Here is a 21,709-nt window from a genome sequence, read left to right as displayed (position 1 = left end):
ATAGTTTGAAAACATTATATTTTTGAACCATTATCGCCGAAAAAAAAACTATTTATTTACAAAACCCCTATAAGGACCTTCCGACAAAATTCCAGCACAATATTACATTTTACATTAGCAAAATAAGAAAAGCAATACTTATATTTTCATCTTACATAATTCATTAATCAAACTTTTAACATAAAAGTATATTTGGCAATTGACAGATCCCTACTCTGATCTTTTATTTGTATAGGAATACATTAATAAGTTCTTTCTTACCTAAAATCATTTTTAAAGCCAAGTACTATATATGTGTGAGTTTTGTTACTTCTATCTAACTGATAGTCATTCTTGTAAAATAAGTTATTGTAATTTATTGCATCAGGGAAGACCCGTTGCTAATGTTGAGAGAACTTGTGGGTCAACCCTTTTGCCAAATATGTCATGTCATTGTATTGTAACTGTCTACATGTATGTATATGTCTTATTTTTGGCAATAAAATATGTTTAAATCAAATAGGAATAAATTTAAACATGTGCTCTTTTGTTTAGGAATATTTTGTAGTGAAAGTCTTATATATTCACTGATCTCATAATTAGAATTAGACAGGTCAGGGATTTATACAACCAGTTGTTTACTTAACTATGCTCATTTTAATCCCAATAGAAACATTCAAATATTTGGGGTAAAAAACATGACCAAAGTACCTAGTAGTCGTTTACCCGGTGGTGATCCCATTAAACTGATTATAGATTCGAATTGATTAGAAAACACAAATAGAAACATGTGTTTCCGTACAACAAAAATCGGAAGTAAAGTGAACAGTTAATTGACAGAAATATGTGGTCAAATATGTTTTAACAAGGAAATAATTATTTCAGAGAAAGACGCAAAGATCAGTATGACCCCGTATTGTGTAATAAGAAAGTTTATTCAATTCTAGGGCATACATCATAATTTGATAGTCCATGTGTAATAAAATTCAAATTTTCAATACAGATTATGAGATACATAAAAAATATTAAAGAATAAGAAGCTTTAATTAAAAAACAAAAACAAAAAACAAAAAAAAAACTGCATACATATTCAAATTACTTACAGTCGAGCATCGGGAAGTCATTAACATATCTTACGAAACTTTAATTTGAAAACGATATTTGCGCGCGCTGAAGTGATTAATGTTTATTTGAAAAATAAAAAAAAAGAACTTTTATGTTTGTGTTCTAAAAATAATCGGCGGCATAAGAGGAATTTCTTATTCAACACTTGAAAAATTACTACAGAAAATGTGTTGTTATTTTTTTTGTTTTGTTTTCAACAAAAGTGAGTGTGTTTTAAGTTTATTTATACTCGGCGCCGGAATAACCATATGTCCGAGATTATAGCATCTGGGACGTCTTTTTCAAGCAGATTCTTCCTGGAAACCCATTCTTCGTTCTTTGGTGGTAAAGGAGACGACAATACCGTCAAGGCATCAACTTTCTGACTGACGACAACAAAAACGGCATCTATTAGCGCCAAACCTCCAGAGTAAGTCACGACAGGTCAACCAATCACCTCTGGTACTTATGATGACTTGACTATGACCTTCCGTGTGACTTCTCCGCGACGTGCACGCCTCTGGAGGAAATTGGAGAAGTTTCAACAAAAACTTCCAAAACACGCCATTTATAACACCATTCATAGCACTGACGGCTTCGATGTTCTCATCTATTTGCGGGAAATGGTCGACAGGGAAAACCCTACGTAATAACCGCACACCCTGTTAACAACAGATTTTCCGCAGTATATATTTCAAGCTAGTGAGGTTTAAAAATACACGTAGAATCTATCGATTAACTACCATAAGTTGGTTGAGTGTTGGCGGTAAAAAAAGAAGATATAACTTCCTGATCAATTTTCACTTAGGTTGATTCAGTTTTGAATAAGCTTTGCAGATATGTATTTTTTCAAGAAATATTTAGCTTTAATATTATCTGACGCCGTCAGTAATGAAATGGGAATAATTTTCTGAAACGTGATTTTATTCGAGATTTGCTTCTGGAGAAGACAACCTTCTGTCCGTAGAGCATGAATGTTAATACTCACTACAAGACAGTATCTTATTGATCTCAATTATGGTACATCTAAACGTGTATAATTTTTATGTTCAATAAAAATGTTGCATCACTTGCAGTTGTTATTATCATTCAATAATATTAAAATGACATAAAGTATTTATGATGAACAGTCCTAGAATATTTTGATAAGGAACCATATATATGAATGGTTGAACACAACAGTAAGGATAAATAGCGCAATGTGCATATCTTTTTATTTTGGTAATAATTGAAATAACAGCATATTTTAAGCAAAAAGAAAAGAAACTATAAGTCTGAAACATTCTCTCATAGCCTCCCCATCAGTACATTCAGTGCTTTGATTTGTTATGTTTTTGCTTTTTTGTTGTTGATTTTTTGGAGGGGAGGGGGTATAAAATTAAAGAAGAGATATAAATGAGAGCATAGACTGAAACATGACTACATGTAAGGTTAAATTTACAAACTAAAACATGTATATGGACACCAGAAAAAATACTTCAAGCAGATAAATACTTCAAGCAGATGTGCCGCCTTTAATGAAAATATTACTTTCTGGCCAGGTGTTCACTTGATGAAATTAGAATATCTTTATCTAAAACAGATCTAAATTTTCTATATACTACTTTTGTTTTTACTTGTATAAGTGACATTTTAAAATTATCAGTATTTAAAGATAAGAAAAAAAATTGAGAAGGAAAATACGTTTATTATTTTCGTTCTTATTTATGATACATCACATGCATATTAACCGACAAGTTGGCTGTGTGATGGCGTCTTTGTATCTGTTGATAGACGGAAGTTTCTAAAATAGGTATAAGTGTCTCTAGGACACGCCCAACTTGAATCTCCGCCGCCATAAAATGTGGAGAAGAAGATGCCGTCAATGTCGAAATGAGTGTTATCTCTCATGATCACATCGGTCACATGTAACTCTGCATGGTCATCCACCCATAACTTGATGTAGCCTTTCTCGCCCGCGTTTCTGTTAAGTTGTACCTCCTGGCGTATTTTGTGCCACTTATGGTGATGGAACCTGAAAGCTCCCCGTCCCATTTCTATACCTGAAGTTGGAGTGCAGTGAATGTGCCGGTATGATTCAGTGCTTGATGTGTCGTATTTAGAGCACCAATCGTGCCAAGAACCCTCTTGATTGTGTGTAACGTATGCATATACCTCGCCGTCACCAAGGGGGCGCCACATTAGTCGCGTAGAAAAACACGTGTCTCTAATTCTCCCTCCAGAGCAATCACGCGTGCCTCCCCATAATCCTGGCAATTTTCCACCACGGTTCCATGAAAAACTATCGGGGAAATACACCTTGGAAAAATAATAAATGATAGTTTTGAGGTTTAAAAATTAGAATTGGTAGTTTACAACGTTCACTCAAACAAAAATTTACGGCAATTGAGAAAATAAATAACAAATGTACATATAATACTACTCAACATAAGCTGAAATTGCATAATGATTTATTATTGTATACGAGCATGATACTTTATACAGGTAAATAAAATTTACTTAATTATCTTCATGTACAATGATAGATTTTTACGTAAAAATATCTCTATAAGGTAACAATTTTAAAGTGAAAACCATATTTTCTAATGTAACGCTTTAAAAATATAATCATTATCTTCTTTAAAGTTTTATTAAATTTAAATCTGCCTAGACAATGCACCTTTACTATTTACAATTATTTAGAAAAATAATAATAGAAAAAAATCTTTAAAATTATATGATACCCTAACAAACAAAATCACAATTTTAGATTAAAGCAAAATGTAATAAGTGACATGAAATATACCTCGTATTGTAGGGTGAGAGTAGTGTAGCTGTGGTGAGACATGGCACTTGGTGACGCATAAAACTGTGCCCCTCTATGACACTTTTCTCCAGAGCTGCATGAGTGACCATCACTCCTGTGTCCGGACCATGTACCTATACGCATCGACAAAATACCATATCAAAGTGTTGATAAATATTTAAACCAAAAATAAAAACATTGTGGATAAACAAGTTTGCCTACGTGTTGTTTCACAGTCGTTCTGATTACTCCGCGGTAACCCCGTGATTGATGTTGTTGTCGAGGGAGTTTTGTTTTGTAAGTACAGCTCGAACTAATCAGAGGGCAATCGTACATAATGAATTGTTTGTAATATCCTATAATTTGTTTGTCACTTTTTATAATAATTATTATTATCATTTGTTGTTGTAAATCTTCATCTTTTTTTATGAACATAGAAAATTCTTTGTAATGGCTTTGTATGTAATATCATTTTTTTAAACATTTTGACGATATTCACTTAAACATAAATAATCTTCTCGGAATCATATTGTAAGGTCACCTTGCAAGACCCATAACTCTACCATGCATTTCGACTGAATTATAGCTATTTTACACTAGAAAATTGTTGATGAAAAATCATTCTTCAAAACTGCTTAAGGTATCAACTTGAAACTTTATAAATGCCTTTAGGATCACAAATGGGGGTCACTCTCCAAGGCATATATTCCAACATGGATTTTGACTGAATTATTGCCATTTGTGTGCTTACAAAATTCTTCGTTCAATTATAGCATGCAACATCAATCTTTGAAAGTGCAGAAGATTTTTTGTTCTATTTTAATTTCATGTTTTAATGGCTATGACTGGTGATAACTTTCCAAGCTCACAACTGTTGGCGTGGAATCCTAATCTTTTTTTAAACTTAACATGTTCTTGTTAAAAGTATTGTATTCAACATCAAAATTTAGAAATAGCGAAAATTTTCCTCGAAACTTTAATCGCATATTCTTTCAAGTATCTTAACAGGGAGTTTCATCAGACCTGACGTGGATTTTTTTCTTCTTTCTGAACATAGAACATTCTTTTCCAATCCACACAACTATCTTCAATATATAATCAGCTCAATGAAAACAAACGCTTTTCTTAAGCTTTCGACGTTTAGTCTTTGCTATGTATCTTTAATGAAATCTTCCTTTCGTTAATGCCTATACTCCTGTTTAACCATTAATTGGCAGCTCTTGTTACGAAATGTTAGTTTTCATTCCACGAAATATTATTACGTTCTAACGACACATAATTTCGTTTTCACGAAACATAATTTCGTTTTGTTTTTGTTTTTTTTTACAAAAGTTATTTCGTAATTACGAAATAAAAGTGTCAATGGTGTCAATTAAGGGGTTTTAATATCATATACTAAGAGATTGTAGCATACACCCTATCCATAGCTCGAATAGTCTTTTCCTTTCAATATCTGTTTCCATCAATATTGACGTAAACATAACATTCATCGTCTCAATCTTTTATAAACTGAACCATTACAAAGCATAATATCGTATAGGTAGAGACTATGCTCCGTAAGTGTTGATCCTGGATGACTCGTAAATTAATGCTTTACACAATTCCATTTAAAATGCTCTCATACATTTAAATAATTCGAACATGGTAACTTTTACATAATTTAATTGTATAAAATAATTTGAGATTAGCTTAAGATATTCATATTTTAAAAAAAATGCGCAATTGCAGATTCGAGACTCGGGTTTACGTTCAGACTCACATTTATTCTGTTTATTCTGTTATCTTATGAATGGGCTGAATTACATATGGATCACAAAATTAAGCATCGGTAGCACTAAATATGTGAAATTCCCGCTGATTCAAGGTGTATTTGAACCTCATATTGTAGTGTCAAATGCAGAGTGTCAGGTTAACTTTGTATTTAACTTTATTTATATTTCAAATATATATCTTTGTTTAATGTCTAATTACAACCGATATAACCTTCTCATCAGCAGACAATATTTGTTTATCAGTTCATGCATCAACTGAATATCTTTGCTATAATGGAAAATGTTTTACTTCTAAGCAATTAATCTCGGCATTAAGTGACGATATCCAACCAAGCTCACATACTTAGAACGTTTCAAATTGACATGTCCTATCCACGATAGTTGTAATCAGTATCTTAAATATGCCGTGTCCTTAATAAAAAAATAGATATTTCAAGTGTGACAAAGAAAATCGATCAAAATGATTTTTTCTTCAAATATTAGTTTAAATTACAAAATGATACACAACAGAATTAAAGATCGTGTGTTTTAAGTGGTCCGTATTTATGTGGATGCCTTTTCATATCATGCACCTATGGACCTCTTCAGCACACATGAAGCTCAAATGGAATTTTAACTGCCGATTCCTTTGTTTGAAGCTGAATATAAATATATGTTTAAATAAGGATTTATTTGTATGTTTAGCATCGTTCTGCTGTTAGATATATAAAAAATATGTTTTGACCTTTTTGTAACATTTTCTTCACACGTATTCAATGTTTAAGACACACCAAGACTCACGCCAGAGAAAATACCCCACAAAGACTGCTTGAAAATCCAAAATTAAAATGGTAAATATAGAGGAAAGTCGGGAGGATAGCATAGCATTTCGATTTTCTTCAAAAAAGCTTCGAAATTGAAATAGTTGAAAACTTACCCTGTGGATGACTTTCTTTTGCCTTCATATATGGGGTTTAAGTGCACATCTGGATCAACGGAAATTCACATACGTTTATCAACAGATGCTAAATTTTGAGATACATATGTAGTTCACCCCCTGCGTGAATTCCAGAATGTGACATACATTCTACTTATTTCAATGTTTTATAGCATCTTGAATTGGCATGAAACAAATTTCAGCACCTTAATACTTATTATATTACCTTTCTTATAAAATACCCTTAATACGAACTGTCCCGAACTTTCAGGATCCTCAGCCAGGGACAATGAGTCATCAGCTCCGATACCGAACTGTCCTTTATGATCATGATAGTCAAAGGCGTCTCTCAACACGGAGTTTATGTCTTTATTACTACTTTCATGACTCCAACTCCATATTTCTGCACCTAAAATATGAATGTGTTCATTTAAAAATTGTAAAACTTTATTTGATGTTCTCGATTTTACTCTAGGTACCTATGATAGTAATTCATGGTTTAAACTGCTATATGTACAGTCGATATCGTACACCGGAAGTGTTTTGACTTGGTTAATTGTGAATTGTTTATGTGCGAGTATGAATAGATGGCGAAGTGTATTTTTCAAAAGAAAGCATATATACAGTAACATTTGTATGAACGAATGATCAAAAGACGGAGTCGTTCTAAAGAATTAATACAGGGAGGTAATCGTTCATCATGAATGGTGTCCCTTCTGTTTGGAGATTTCAGCAGTGTGAGGCTGCTCATCGGACAATGATTTTCCTGTAGGTGCTCAATGTCTTACACAACTGGAATATTAATAGCTCCCCTTTTTAAAAAACATTTATCATTTATGAATAGATTTATTTATTTGTTATTCAAGTCTTATTTCGAAATAGAATATAACTATTTCTTATTCAAGAAGTCAAATAATAATTCATTGTCTTTCAAAAAGTACCTTCTAGTGAATTCATAACATTGTCAAAGCATTATTTAAATATTTCATTTTAAATTAACCATTTTTCACATTCACAAATCACGATGACAAATCATATATTTAAACATATAATTCATAATTTCAAAATGTATGAAGCATTTAGTCACATGATACTGTTTGAAAATATTTAATTTACAATTATTCCAAAATATACATGCTATTACGAATTGGAAATAATTAAAGTTGAAACTTAATTAACGTGTTTACTGGTCGCTGAATGACTACTATAACCCGCCAAACTTAAAATCTCGTGCAAAATCATACTCCCCCTAGCGGAGACTTATCAATATACAAGGAAAAAGTATTCTCTACTAATTCATACTTCAAACGTAAAAAAAATAATATTTACCTTGTACCACCCATCCGGTGTAAACCAGCACGGAAAACACAGACAGGAACATGCTTTAAACAAGAAAAATATTACTATTACTGGCATACGTATGTAACACAGGCACGATTAGAGAAGACTTTTTATGCTTGCTGCATGAAATGTGTAATGTAAAATGAACAAACATGTCATCAGATATTTTATATTTTTAAACATGTTTATGGAATGTATCATAATATTAAAGTTGCATGCCTTCAGATGAGACAACGTTTTCAAGGAAATCAAATATTAAAACAAACAATGCACGACCAATATAAACACAAAAAAGATACACATCTTCCACTGAACAGAACATACGAAAATCGTGCAAACTCACAGAAATAGAAATAAAAACAATAAAAACCATTTTTCCTCCATAAATTTCTTTGTTCCTTGAACTCGTAAGTCTTATCACCTTTTTATTTTTAACATAGCTAACATGGACACGATCGTTTTTTGTTTGTTTGTGTTTTTTGGTTTCGTTTATTATTATTATTATAATGATTATTATTATTATTATTATTATTATTATTATCTTGAAGAGCATAAAAAAAACTTTCGAAAATAGTAAAGGTAGAATTTCATTGTAAAACATAGTCACAGATAAAAGAAATGATATTGACAAAAAAAAATCCATCATTGCAATTCAAAGTTTATTTGCTACATCAAGATTATCAACGAGTACTATTTGCAAACTTTTTCTCTGCTCGGCTCTGTTGATTTTTTTCATTGGCTGAAACAATCAAGCGATTACTTCACATGAAGATGTTAACTAATTTCATATGGTCATTAAAATAAGGCCTTTAATCGGACATATAACAATTTTTTTTACAAAAAAATTTAAGAAAACTATCCCAGAAACATTAAAAAATAATTAAAATCATTGCAAAATCATAAAATATAATATCATATAAATTGTCAATATGCGTATATGACAACTCACCCCTAAACAAAACATAATAGACTCAACTAAAACAAGCGTAATTAAATTGCACGAGATAAACCTATTGTAAAAAGAAAGTTTCCTTTTAAAAGGAAAGACTTGCCCAGTTGTGCCATAAAATGTTTCACTTTCAAATGGGGAGGGTAGGGTAACCCCAAGCCTGGACGAGCATCTGTGCCCATTTGTGCCACCAGTGTTATGGGTGCAAATTGCGACAGAAAAGGACCAGAAGTACACTGATTATAACTGAACCAGAACATGCTGACGATAACAGTAGCAACTTTTTTTGTAAAAACGCATATACTTTTGTCAAAAACGATTCGAAATCTATTCTCTATTGTATAAAACTAGTAAAGAAAATAATCGATCGTAAAAATACTAACATTGGCTCCCCAACGTGGAGGAAATAAAAGTATCTTTCTATATCAAACTGAAGGGAAACAAGTGTGCACATTTTATTTTTCATTTTTTTCGCAGAAAAAGTCGTTGCTATTTTTATTTAAATAGCAGTTTTATGGACAAGTAAATGCACTAAAAGACTTCGTTACGTGCGTTACATGGTACCAATTAAACCGCCTTTGTAGTCGAGGGGTTAGAGTCGATGACTTCTAATCCAATTACCTCCCTGGCGTGGGTTCGATCCCCGCGAGATGCTTTGGTAGTTTAGTATGGAGGAAGGTACTCTAGTACTAGTACTGGTGTAACTCTCCAGGAACGATGGTTAGGAAACTACCCGCCTATATGACTGAAATGCTGTTAGGAAAAGGCGTAAAATGAAACAAATAAATAAACATTAAAGGTACCAATCAATATGCATCTATCAACTATGTTACACCTAAAATATCTATGTCACTTGTCTATTGATCACCGATATACCGACAACACAGGATGCGCTATATGTAGATCAGGACGTTGTACGGTTAATGATATGCTTAGGCTATTTTAGACTACCGATCACCAAGACGTTATACTGTATTTTTAACTCCACGTTAGAATTGCATTTAAATATAAGACACAGTAGATCTAAATATAACTCGATCGCAGACAAATTTGATAGAGCTATGCAATTTTAACTTGTTCGCACTTATTTTCTGTGTGATTCGGTCACGATCTTTTGGTAAATAGGACCGTCCTTTGGAGACGGAATACTACTACAGTAGCCATTCTCTATTGTATAAAACTAATATAAAGACAAAAATCAATCAAAAAAGAAACTAACTTTTGCGTCTTGAAAACGAATTAAAACTGAACATTTTCTTTTATTATTCATTTCTTCCTTCTACTTACTCTTTAAACCGATAAATCAAGTAAAAGTAGAAATCCTATTTATAGAAGCAAACTGGGATTACAAAATAGCTTAGATTTCCGTAAAGTTACTTCGTATGATTCCGCATAATGACGGAATCGCCCAAATTGTCACGGAAATCTAGACTGGTTTCCCGTTCCATCATGCACTAACAAACCACCTGACCGGAACAACTTTTTCCATAACAAATGGCCGCAAGCCAATAACACTATTACAGAAGAAGATGAACAATTTTATTTGAAGAGTTTAATGCGTAATTAATATACAAAACATATATAATGCCAGACTATAATAATAATATGAAAACGTACAATTGCATTTTCCTCGAGAAATTTATAAATGATAAAATCTTACTTGCTATGTCGCCTTCCTATTCCTTAATAATGGTAAGATACAAAAATATTGATTAGATGAACAGGTTTTATATTTAGATCCACCTTTTGCCATAACATGAGCATTTCTCATGTTTGACAATTGGTACACACAAACTTGGACATCTTAAGTCCCAGATACTGATAAGTTCATTAACTGAGTGTTACCTACCGGCTCTTTTGTTTATAGTCGACTGTCCTATAGTTGGCATATTTTCATATATATATTTCAAAAGATTTTAAAATCAAAAGAGCGATATTTTAATGAATATTTCTGTATACAGAATTTTTATAGAGTTCTAAAGTGATTAAGTATTAACATATATATGATGAATAATAATATTTATTGCTCCGGAACACTTTATCTGCTGTAAATGTAAACTTATTTTAATAAAATGCTGAGAAATATCAATGAAATAAAATTCATAATTTCATTTTCCGAATTCCCAATGTGATGAAAAATATTTTTCACTAGTGTCTTGCCGGACTTTCTTCTAAGTTCAGCCAATACACAAAATTAATCATAAGGTTATAGAAGAGTAAAAAAGTATAGAATAAACAGAAAATTCAAGTTTTTCTATGAAAATGGGACTTATTTTGATCTTGTGATATAAGAATAATTATATTTTACGTTAAAAGATTCAAGATAGAAGTATTTATTTCCATCTTACTTAGTATGTACGATTTATGATTATGATTTCCCCCATTTCTACTGCGTTACTAACACTGTAAGGGCAATTTTTGCATATTTTGACCTATTTTCTTGATTTACATTATACATGGGTTGTAAGTGCTGTTTACAATGTGATTTTTCTGCTGTTCATTTCACAATATTTTAGTTTCAAATAAATTTTAAAATTATCATGAAAATAGCATAATTCCGTAGGCGTGTTGCTTTAACGCTCTTCCTCTGGAATATTCTGAGATATGTTATAGAAACATAAATTCTAAATGTACGTGAAAATTCACCAGAAACCTCCAATTTATTTGAAGATTATTTTCGAAGAGATCGACTGGAATTTTTAAATCCCTAGCATTGTTCTTAAGTCTGCAATTTTGTGAAAAATATATCAATACTTATATTTCAAAATCACACAAAAACTGCACCAGAAACCACTTTTAACATGTGAATTTTATTTTTCATTTCTTTTAATCTGTAGGGGACCCCGGGCCTCCTCTAAAAAGGGGGAGTTTGATCGTTCCTACTCCGCAGGTGAAAGGTTCTAGACCCCGGCCCTGATAAAACAAGCATAGAAAGGCTAAGTAAGTATGACTGTCATCTTTATAATATAATGTGAAGAAAGCAAAATCTAAAATAACAATGTAAAAAGTAACAAATCAGAAAAAGGATTTTTTTTACTGGTGCGCAGAGAAATACAGAGCTACGACATTGCTTTCAAAAACTTTAAGCTATCTTTGATTAACTTTTTTTTTTACTTTTAATTAGAATTCTTATATACATGTATATTACATGTTCTTTCAAGCATATGCATGAAACTGTTCGATGAATGTTTCTTAAATTTAAGCATGTTGAGTCTTCTACAGTAATCCTGCTTGATTTTCCTGTTTTGTTAAAATTTCAGGAGATAATGATATTCGTCACCCATGTCATTAGTATTGCAGAGCAAGCACTTTCTGCCGTGTAAATCTATTCGATTTCATCTTCCTGTTTCTATAGGAAAGTAATGGTTACCGGTCATATAATCTAATTTAGGTAATGTATTCTGGTTTATTAAGTTTGAGAAATTGTTTGCCCGGGATTAAATTGCTTTGGAATAGTGAACAATTTCTACCGTTGCTAAAATTGTTAAAGGATGCATGCCAAATCGAGAGGGGAATGATGTTTGTTGTTGTCCGCCCTTCCATCCGTCCGTCAAACTTTCGTTTCCGGGCAAGTTTTCTGCACCTACTGACTGCATGTCAATTTGCATTACTTGTAATGGTGCTGGAATGCAAAATTCAGGTAACGAAAGTGCATTACTATGCATTACTTCACCAAACCTGCTACATCATATATGGTATGGATGATCCAAGGAACACAAGATAAAAATTGTGATGACCTTAATTAGTCAAATGAAATTTTAAATCACGAAAATTCAATGTCCCCTCTCACTTATATGTCTGCACTGATTTAAATTGTAAAAATTTAAACCCTAATTATGCAGTAATCTGAGATAATATGCATAATATATTCAAGTTGTTAACTCTCATTAAACCGGTTTGTTTCGCCACATATAGCTCTCGACGAACATATTTTATTCGTTCCGGTGTAAAGCTATATTCGTGAAGCACGACCGATTGGAGCTCCCAGGAGTTTTACTCAACAACATGCATCGATTTAGAAATGATGGGTCACTTCGGCGAATAAAGCTCCCCGTCATCGTATTGGTTAACCATAAACAGTCTGAATTATATGCAGTTATTTGGCCTTTTTTTCCCTTAGTAATAGGGCGTTGAAGAAAAATAAGCGCTAAAGTTTTAATGAACATATGTACTTGGAAAAAAAATCTATACTTGGGAGTTGGAGCTTTTTGTCTTCAGTCAGATCACGGATTTATAGTACATGTACATATGAATCCGTGATCTGATGGCGGCCATTTTTGTACAAGTTATTTTCTTTCTTTTTCGTCCATCAAGATTCATTTTAAGCCTGATGATAAAATGACCCTTTCTGATTCATATATACTAAGTTTGGTGGTAATATCAACATTTTTGAGTAAGAAATGACAGATTATGAGAATAATATGGAAAAACAAGTTTGAAATGATGTCCATTAGAGGTGTGTTACCTTAAAAATAGGGGAAATCCGAACGTCATCAGATCTAAGTAGTTCTGACCTTTTGTCAGATTGGTCACAGTCAGATCTAAAAGCGGAGCGTTATTTAGAGCTGATTTTAATCAGATTGTATGAAAATGCAGACTCGGTTTGAGGCTGTTGTAAAAATGCAAAATACCCTAACTTGAAAATATTGCAGGCTTAGTTTAAAGCAACACGCCTCCAGATGAGCAAAAATATTTCAAGACAATCAACGTTTAGAAAATTGTTCTAAAATTTTAAGAAAGGTAAAAACATTCAAGATCCAAGTGATATTTTGCATGTTATGTGCGGTTTGAAACTGCTTTTGCAGTATTTTATCTCCATATTTCTACTGCGTTACTAACGTATAGTAAGGGTTGTTTTTGCATATTTTGACCACTTTTGGGTAATTTTCTTGGATTGTAAGTGCCGATTTCAATATGTAAATTGTTTTTTTTTTATCTCTTCATATTTTACTTTTAAATACATTTCCCAAATTTTCATAAAAATAAACCTTAATCTGGAGGCGTGCTGCTTTAATTGTATGTGCTCATGGTACAGGAAAATATAATTTACTGTCCACGCCTTCATCGCTGGTTTAATCCAAACATGAAAATGGTGAAATTTTGAAATTAGAAACATCCGTGTTCATTACAGAACGTTAGTGCCACTCCATGATAAGCGGCGTATGGTCAAACACTAACATGATGGCGTTAATAATCCTGAAGGACCAGAGAAAATTTCACAATACTGAAGTGAAATATGAACATTTACCATGGAAGCCGTTTCATACTAGTTTTAATTTTAGTTCACTCTACACGACAGGAACAAATGTTCATATAGCGATCAAACTTTCTTAAAAACACCTTAATACTTCATCCTTAGTTTGCTACATATTAAGTTTTAACAGAATTTATTTTAGATCTCAACTTCTGTTTTGAAGTAAGCTATAACCACATGGCCATGTCGCCACTTAGTTAATTTGGTCGCAACAAAGGGCGAAGCTTTGTTAGTTTAGCGCGGTGGAAGGTAGTCTAGTACTGGTGTAACTCTCCAGGAACGATGGTTAGGAAATTACCCGCCTATATGACTGAAATACTGTTGGAAAAATGCGTTAAATGAAACAAACAATTAGGGTGTTTGATGATCGAAGTCGATGCCAGAGTAACACTGTCCTTACCAAGGCAAGCAATTAAGGTCCATTTCGTGAATGAGAAGAAACGACTGCTTACTGAAATGTCATTTTTAATATTTCACTGTATAAATAGTTACAAAAGTACAAATAAGTGTAAAAGGTGATAATCAAATGGTTTTTGATAAGTAACTGTGACTTAACCATGCTACACTAAATTGGCAATGAATTTTTCCTATAATTTGGAGCAGTACCTTATTTAGTCCAGGGAAATTCAGTATAAAAAAAACATGTTACCAGTTACCAACAATACAAAGACTGCAAAACTGTTCAGCCTGGCCTGACCCTATACTTGTGACAAAAGACTTTTCAACAGGTTAGCATGTGTTGATATTTTCAATATATCTGATAACACTTAAGTGCATCAGCTTTATATTGTTCTCTATAAATTACATGTAGTTATAACAATGTTCAATACATTATACATCATACCAGATATTACTGACAAATAGTACAAACATACTTTTTTATTGAAAAGATAACATTGCAGTAGATTATCATTATTCCTGTTGTAGTGTTTTCAAAGTAAATAGCAGAAAATGTTTACAGAATTAACTCGTCCTATCAATGTAAAGAATGTTGTTTGTTTTTCAAAAATGTCAGATCATTTTCATAAGCATCAAGATTATTACCAGTAATGGTTTTAAACCATACTGTCACTGTGATGTGAAGCAGCAAATGTTCAGCTGCAACTGTTGGTGGAAAAAACAACAACAAAATGCCTAGTACCCAAACAACAAATCTTACGTCAAAAATAACATTCCTTGATAAGATGGCTGGATAATTTCCTAACATGAAAAAGTCATTAACCTTCTTTTCTTTATAGCCTACAGCAGTAAACACCAAGTAATTTTAATTTAGAAGCTAATTGGACAGCTCACAGATGCCTTTTTTCAAATGTTTTTCAAAGAACTTATTGTATAAGTGGATATTTACATGTGTTGAAAAGTTAGGAAATTAATATTTTAGACAATTGCGAGTGGAAATAGTGAATCTCTGATCTCAGAGTGGCCTGAAAACTGAAAACAACTTTGGTTACACTTGCCTGAGGAAATTTTAGCGATTTTTGTGACTTCATGAAATTCGCCAACTTTTCTGCATTGCTAACTTAACCACTTATACAGTAAATAAGACATACCAAAGAACTATAATGGAAAAAAAATAATCCAAAGCATAATATCTTTTTATCAAATTCTATATGAAAACATCAAATATGGCCAAATATACAAATGTAGTGTTATTCTATTTACAAGTGGACAAACAAATAAACTCAGTGACTGAGAAAAAAAAGATTCTGTACATGATGACTAGAGAAACAACAAACACAAAATTTATAAACAGATAAACAATATCAATCATTCTCATATTTAAAGCTGCATGCCTCCAGACGAACAAAAATATTTTAATAAGATCAAACTTGTGAGAAAAGTGAAACGATTCAAGATATAAGTAATAATTTACATATTTTGTGGGATTAATGCAGTACTTGTCACCATATTTCTCCCGCATTCTACTGCGTGACTAACATGTGGTTATTTATTCATAGTTTGACCTCTTTGGTAATTTACATGGATTGTGAATGATGTTTGCAATGTGTAAAACACTTTTTTTGTTTCCATCAAAATATTTTACTGTGTTAAAATTTTTTTTTTTCCAAATATTCACAAAAAAAGAATACTTCTTTAAAAAAACATTTTTCTGGTATTTCATTACAATAATTTAGCACTGAACATCTTTTAAATATTCCATATTATGTTTCTGTTTTCCTTCATAATTCAAGGCATGTAATGTTAAAATACAAACAACATGAGCATGACAAAGAAGGAAAATATACCTGAATCAATATATGAGCTGCGTCACAACAAAACCAACACTATGCCTTTGTGACCAGCATGGATCAAGACCAGCTTGCGCATCCGAGCAGTCTGATCAGAATCCATGCTGTTTGCTTACAAACCCTATAACAATTAGAGAAACTGATAGTTAACAGCATGGATCCTGATCAGACTGCGCGGCACAGGTTGGTCTGGATCCATGCTGGTCGCAAACACATAATGTTGAATTTGTCGTGACGCGGCTCATTTGTTAAAAGAATCAAATATAATTTTTCAATCAAAATAGAGACTCATTCATGAAATTTTTCTAAAGTCCATCCCTTACACTGTTTAAATCCATTACATTTTTTAGGACTGTTTAACATTTTATCAAAGAACAAAGAAACATTTAGCATTTTCCATTACATGTTTCCACTTCTTTTCAATCATAATAACTTTTTCATATAATTCCAAACACAAAATCTTCTTTCTCTCTCAAACACTAATAATTAATACTATCTTTCCCTCACATCCTGACTAACACAATAACATCTTTGTCTCTCCAGTACTAACATAATAACATTTTCAACTTCAACTTGACTAACATAATAAGTATAATACTGTTTTAATTGCACCATATTGTATTTGCACATCCAGAGATCAAACTGTATTATCTCCCTTTCCAATCATAGCTATCTGTCTTTAAGTGTATGTATTTCTTTTATAGCTTCGTTTAACAATTCCATAACTCTCTTGAGAAATAAACTGACTGTGTCTCTATTATTTGTCAGTAGGAACATGTTTTCCACATCTGTAAATGCTGATAATGAACCAGACTGTCTGGAAACTGATAATAATGAATCACCAAAACTGAAATACAAAGCAGAATAGCATTTAAGAAAGTAATTAAATGCAACATAAATTTTGTTTTTCATTGCATCTCCCCTTTTTAAGATTTATTTGACAAAAGGATTCATTGAATATATACTTTTTCATGTAACAATTATGATTCTTTTTTTCTTTCTTGCGGAGAACTGATGTTATATTGACACAGAAATTATTACATGTATATTCAAGCTGTACCACTCATCTCATCTGATAAGAAAAATATATCCATCAATAAAAGTAATTATTCATAAATTCATAACAGGTGTTTGTTAAATTGACATAAAAAAATGTCCCCCCCCCCACACACAAAAGGTCAAAAGGTGTGGACCAACAGCTGTAAATAAATCAGGTGAGCTAGAACTAAAAGAAAAGAAATACCTGTCATCCATGAATACACTTTCAAATCTCATCAGGAAATCATTTTTCTGCCTTGTACTAGAACAATCCTCAACATTATGTGTTATGTTATCTCCCAGCAGGACTAACTGATTCAACACTGTTAATAATTTCTCTGAAATATAATAAAAAACAAAAAGAAATTACACAATGATATCTTATTCTACAAAAAATAACTACTTCTTGTAACTAGAGACAGCTAGACATAAAGGATTGTCCTTAATGACTTGAAGGTGTGGCCGAGTGGTTAATGCTTCAGACTAGAAATCTAAAGACTGCTGATCGCGTGAGTTCAAACCCTGTCAGGGGCAAGCATTTGATTCCTTGAGCAAGAAACTTTACATTCATTGCTTAATACTGTTTGGTTCCAGGAAAGAGTTCTAGAGTGTTTCAATAAGTTTATAGCTTCCAACACTAACTATCAAACTTAAATAAATTTGTATAAACTAAAGCCCCAGTCACATAAGAGCTTACGACCAGTGAAGACCAGTTCATGATCACCAGTGACCTCTGGTCACAGACAATCTTTTAAACATCTTATGATGGTCATCGGTGATCTTTGATAGTCGCAGGTTATCTTATTTAGGTCCCACAACCAATTTCAGTCGTAAAGAGGTTTTGAGCTTGCACAACAACCTCCTTGCGATCAAACAGGTTGCTAGTGATCTTATAAGGTCTTAGGCTGTTGTACGATGGTCGTTCAGAAGTGAGACAATCTGACGACAGTCTATACAAATTGCCACTAGTCACCGATAATCTTGAGTAACCTGGAGTTATCGTGCGATGGTCGTAGGACAAGTTGTAGGTGATCGCATGACAGTTCCAAGTAGTCGTAAGTAATCCCACACAATCTTGAGACCATGGTATGTTTGCTTATGACCTGTTGTGCGATTGTCAATGATGACTTGTCTTACGATAGTCGCAGAAGTAAATTTATCTATGCAAAAATGGTTTTGGTCAAAGACAATCGCTGATGATCATCAGTTTTACAAGTTGCCAGTGGTCACAAGTAATTGTAAGCTCTAGTGTGACTGGCGTTTAAGTCAGAAAGGAATTCATATCATCATCAAGTCATTATTTTAGACTTTACTACCTAAAACACATTAAATCAACTGACCACAAGACTCAAGAATGGAAAGACCATAAGGAATTCAGTGATGAAAGGCTGACAAAGGTAATTTGCTTAAATTTTTGCTTTCCACACATGAATAAAATGTGAAATATTCTAAAAATATAGAAAAAATTCAGAATTAAAATGATAAATCATGGAGTATTTACCTGTGTTTAAATTATAACCCAAAATATGTTGTTGTAATACATCAACTGAATGGTTTATAGAGCTATTAATAAACTGTAATATGAAACTTGTGTTGATTGGAATAATCAAATCATCCAACAGTTTTACTGTGGTTAAGGAAACAACTCTTGCTGATGCTAGTTGATAGCTGTTATACATGGTATTTTCCCTTTGCAACTGAAAAAGAGAAATATAACATTGTGTATTACACAGAGAAATAAGCTTACAACATATTCATTTTTGTCTTGAAACTAAGGTTGTTTCATTACAACACATTAAAGTTAATAAACATTTAATTACAACACATTAAAGTTAATATTTAACAGAAAAAAACCCCAAAAACATTGAAATATTGAAAGAAAGAACATACCCATTTACTCAATAATATTACTGTAATACATGGCTTAAAAAAGTATAGCTTGAAGATTTTATTACTGTATTCCTAGAAATGTTCGCGGATACAATATTTCGCGTTTTTCACAACGTCGGCATTTTCGCGGAGACAAACTTTCGCGGATATGTAGTAACCGCGAATTCCGCGAATGTTAAGTCGCTACGGCCTAAATTACAGTTTTTGGAGGCTACGTTTTTGATGCATGACCTTGCCTGTTGGGTGCTTTTAATTATTTTATTTTTTTGACAAGTCGCGCCTAAAGCGCAACGTTACTCGATACATTTTCATCTATTGACTACTTTCATGTTTCCTTACCTTTTTCATTATGTGATTAAGTAAGATTTAGTCAGACCCGTTAGCTTTTATTCTCATTTGAATCATAGCTGACTTTTTCTTCAAAATGTCGATACGTAATTTTTACACATTATCGGGCTGTGCATCGCTTTCATTATAACAACATAACAGTTGTTTATCAATGTAGCACTTGATCGCTATTGTACTTTTAACAAAGGATTACACCTACTCCAAGCAAATAAAATCCAAGTCATTCAATGTTCACAAACTGTAAATGCGTTTGTCAACGCCGTGACTAACCGTCAATAAGCATGATAATTACTAATAATTGATATTTTCTTTTTCAGCGTGCAAACTAGTATCAATAACATACATAAATAATTCTTTACACATTTCTATAGCCCCTGTGTTTTTATGTTTGTTTTTTTTTGTATCAGTAGATTATAATAAATATTCTGCACTTTTTATGTTATATTTAGTTGAAGCTAGAAATGTTCGCGGATTTGTTATAAGTGACATATTCGCGGCTATAAAGATTCGCGGAATCATGCCTACCGCGAAAAGCGCTAACATAAAATGCGCGAAATCTTTTCTAGGAATACAGTATGGAAAACTGACCTCTGCATCCATGGATTGCAATACATGTGAAGAGACTGATGGAATTCCAAGTTGGTGGAATAATGGAAACTCTCCCGAACTGTACATATTTATTGCACTTTCATTAGATAAATACCAGTCATGTGACAGTTTGGGCCATCTTTCGACCAATGAAAATTCAGGATTCAAAGGATCTGGAATCTAAAAATAAAATACATATATTTAGTACCATGAAAAGATAAATGGAGAGTGAATTTCATACATCAGCTCAGCAGTGACAAGTAAACTGACCTCAGATTTGTCAGGTTTGATTATTGGACATGAAAAACATCCTCCATGTCTATGTCATAAAAAAGTAAGGCTGTGACTAAACAAGAGCTGTCCGTAAGACAGCGCGCTCGACTTTTTTATTGCTTGCCAATAAAAAAAGTTTTTGCAGTAAAAGGCAATACAAGAATCTCTGTATTTTTAAAGTGAACAATGGCCATGAGCATTAAGATATTTAGTGAAGAATTATTTTATTATGACATAATTTATGGTAAAGTGAACAAGTGGATAGGAATGAATTTTTTTAGTTTTTTTAAGTTTTTTAGTGCTTGCCTATAATACAAAACATTGACAGTTAAGGGCCATAATTCAAATAAAATCTTTGACAGAATTACCTTCTCCTGGACATGTTTGGGAATCATGATTGTAAACAAGTATTCCAACTTTCAAATTAATATCTCAAACAGTTCAGTCAAAAAGTGGACTGGTACTAAAAACTTAACCAAGATTCTAAGTCGATAAAAGGCCTTAATTTTTAAAACAAATCCTTGACAGAGTTACCTTCTCTTGCGTACAGATGGGGGTAATGATGTGAAATAGCATTAAAAGTTTCAAAGCAATATCTCAAAGGGTTAAGGCAATAAGTGGATTTTACCCATATTCAATGTATTTTCTAAGTCAAAAAGGGGCATAATTCTGTCAAAAACCTTGACAGAGTTATGTCCTCTTGTCTGTTGATGAAGGTCGTGATGGTAAACAAGTATGGTCAGTTTCAAAGCAATACCTCCAATGGTTTTGAAATAAAGTGAGGTGGTACAAAAAACTTAACCAAGCTCAATACACTTTCTAAGTCAAAAAAGGGCCATAATTCTGTCAAAAACCTTGACAGAGTTATGTACTCTTGTCTGTAGATGGAGGTTATGATGGTGAACAAGTATGGTAAGTTTCAAAGCCATACTTGTAATACTTCTGAAATAAAGTGGGGTGATACGAAAAACTTAACCAAGGTGTAACGCCGACGCCGGGGCGAGTAGGATAGCTCCCCTTTTCATAGAAAAGTCGAGCTAAAAAAGGATTGGAGCACCACACTAAATACCGTATTCCGGTATATACTGGACAAGGGGCTTGAATGATAAAATGCTAAAATCTCGCCTTTTTACCCAACGGAATGAACTTAAACAGGTCTAATTCATCTTTTCACACCGAATTAAGTACGATAATGAAGGAAAAATATAAAAATCGGCGAAAAA

General features: G+C 32.6%; 2 protein-coding genes across 2 annotated transcripts in view; both read right to left on the bottom strand.

The window, feature by feature from the left end:
• Nucleotides 1-2,750: 2,750 nt before the first annotated feature.
• On the bottom strand, nucleotides 2,751-10,594 carry LOC132716141 (uncharacterized). Its single transcript, XM_060699337.1, has 5 exons — nucleotides 10,507-10,594; nucleotides 7,886-7,938; nucleotides 6,783-6,965; nucleotides 3,869-4,002; nucleotides 2,751-3,381 (listed from the first exon to the last, which is right to left on the bottom strand). The coding sequence occupies exons 2-5, from the start codon at nucleotides 7,935-7,937 to the stop codon at nucleotides 2,809-2,811; spliced, it is 942 nt and encodes a 313-aa protein (XP_060555320.1). The 5' UTR covers nucleotide 7,938; nucleotides 10,507-10,594; the 3' UTR covers nucleotides 2,751-2,808.
• A 3,954-nt stretch (nucleotides 10,595-14,548) lies between these two features.
• LOC132716157 (aminopeptidase NAALADL1-like) overlaps nucleotides 14,549-21,709 on the bottom strand; it is a 42,329-nt gene continuing 35,168 nt past the window's right edge. The window contains exons 9-12 of the mRNA XM_060699361.1: nucleotides 20,214-20,393; nucleotides 18,889-19,084; nucleotides 17,593-17,725; nucleotides 14,549-17,196 (exon numbers count right to left, since the gene is read on the bottom strand). Of these exons, the coding sequence (XP_060555344.1) occupies nucleotides 17,019-17,196; nucleotides 17,593-17,725; nucleotides 18,889-19,084; nucleotides 20,214-20,393 (687 nt within the window). The 3' untranslated portion in view covers nucleotides 14,549-17,018. The remainder of the gene's footprint in view (nucleotides 17,197-17,592; nucleotides 17,726-18,888; nucleotides 19,085-20,213; nucleotides 20,394-21,709) is intronic.

This window comes from Ruditapes philippinarum, unplaced genomic scaffold (genome assembly GCF_026571515.1).
Source record: "Ruditapes philippinarum isolate M1 unplaced genomic scaffold, ASM2657151v2 ctg1714_1_1_1_1, whole genome shotgun sequence".
NCBI lineage: Eukaryota > Metazoa > Mollusca > Bivalvia > Venerida > Veneridae > Ruditapes > Ruditapes philippinarum.
This window is presented reverse-complemented; position numbering and strand designations above follow the sequence as displayed.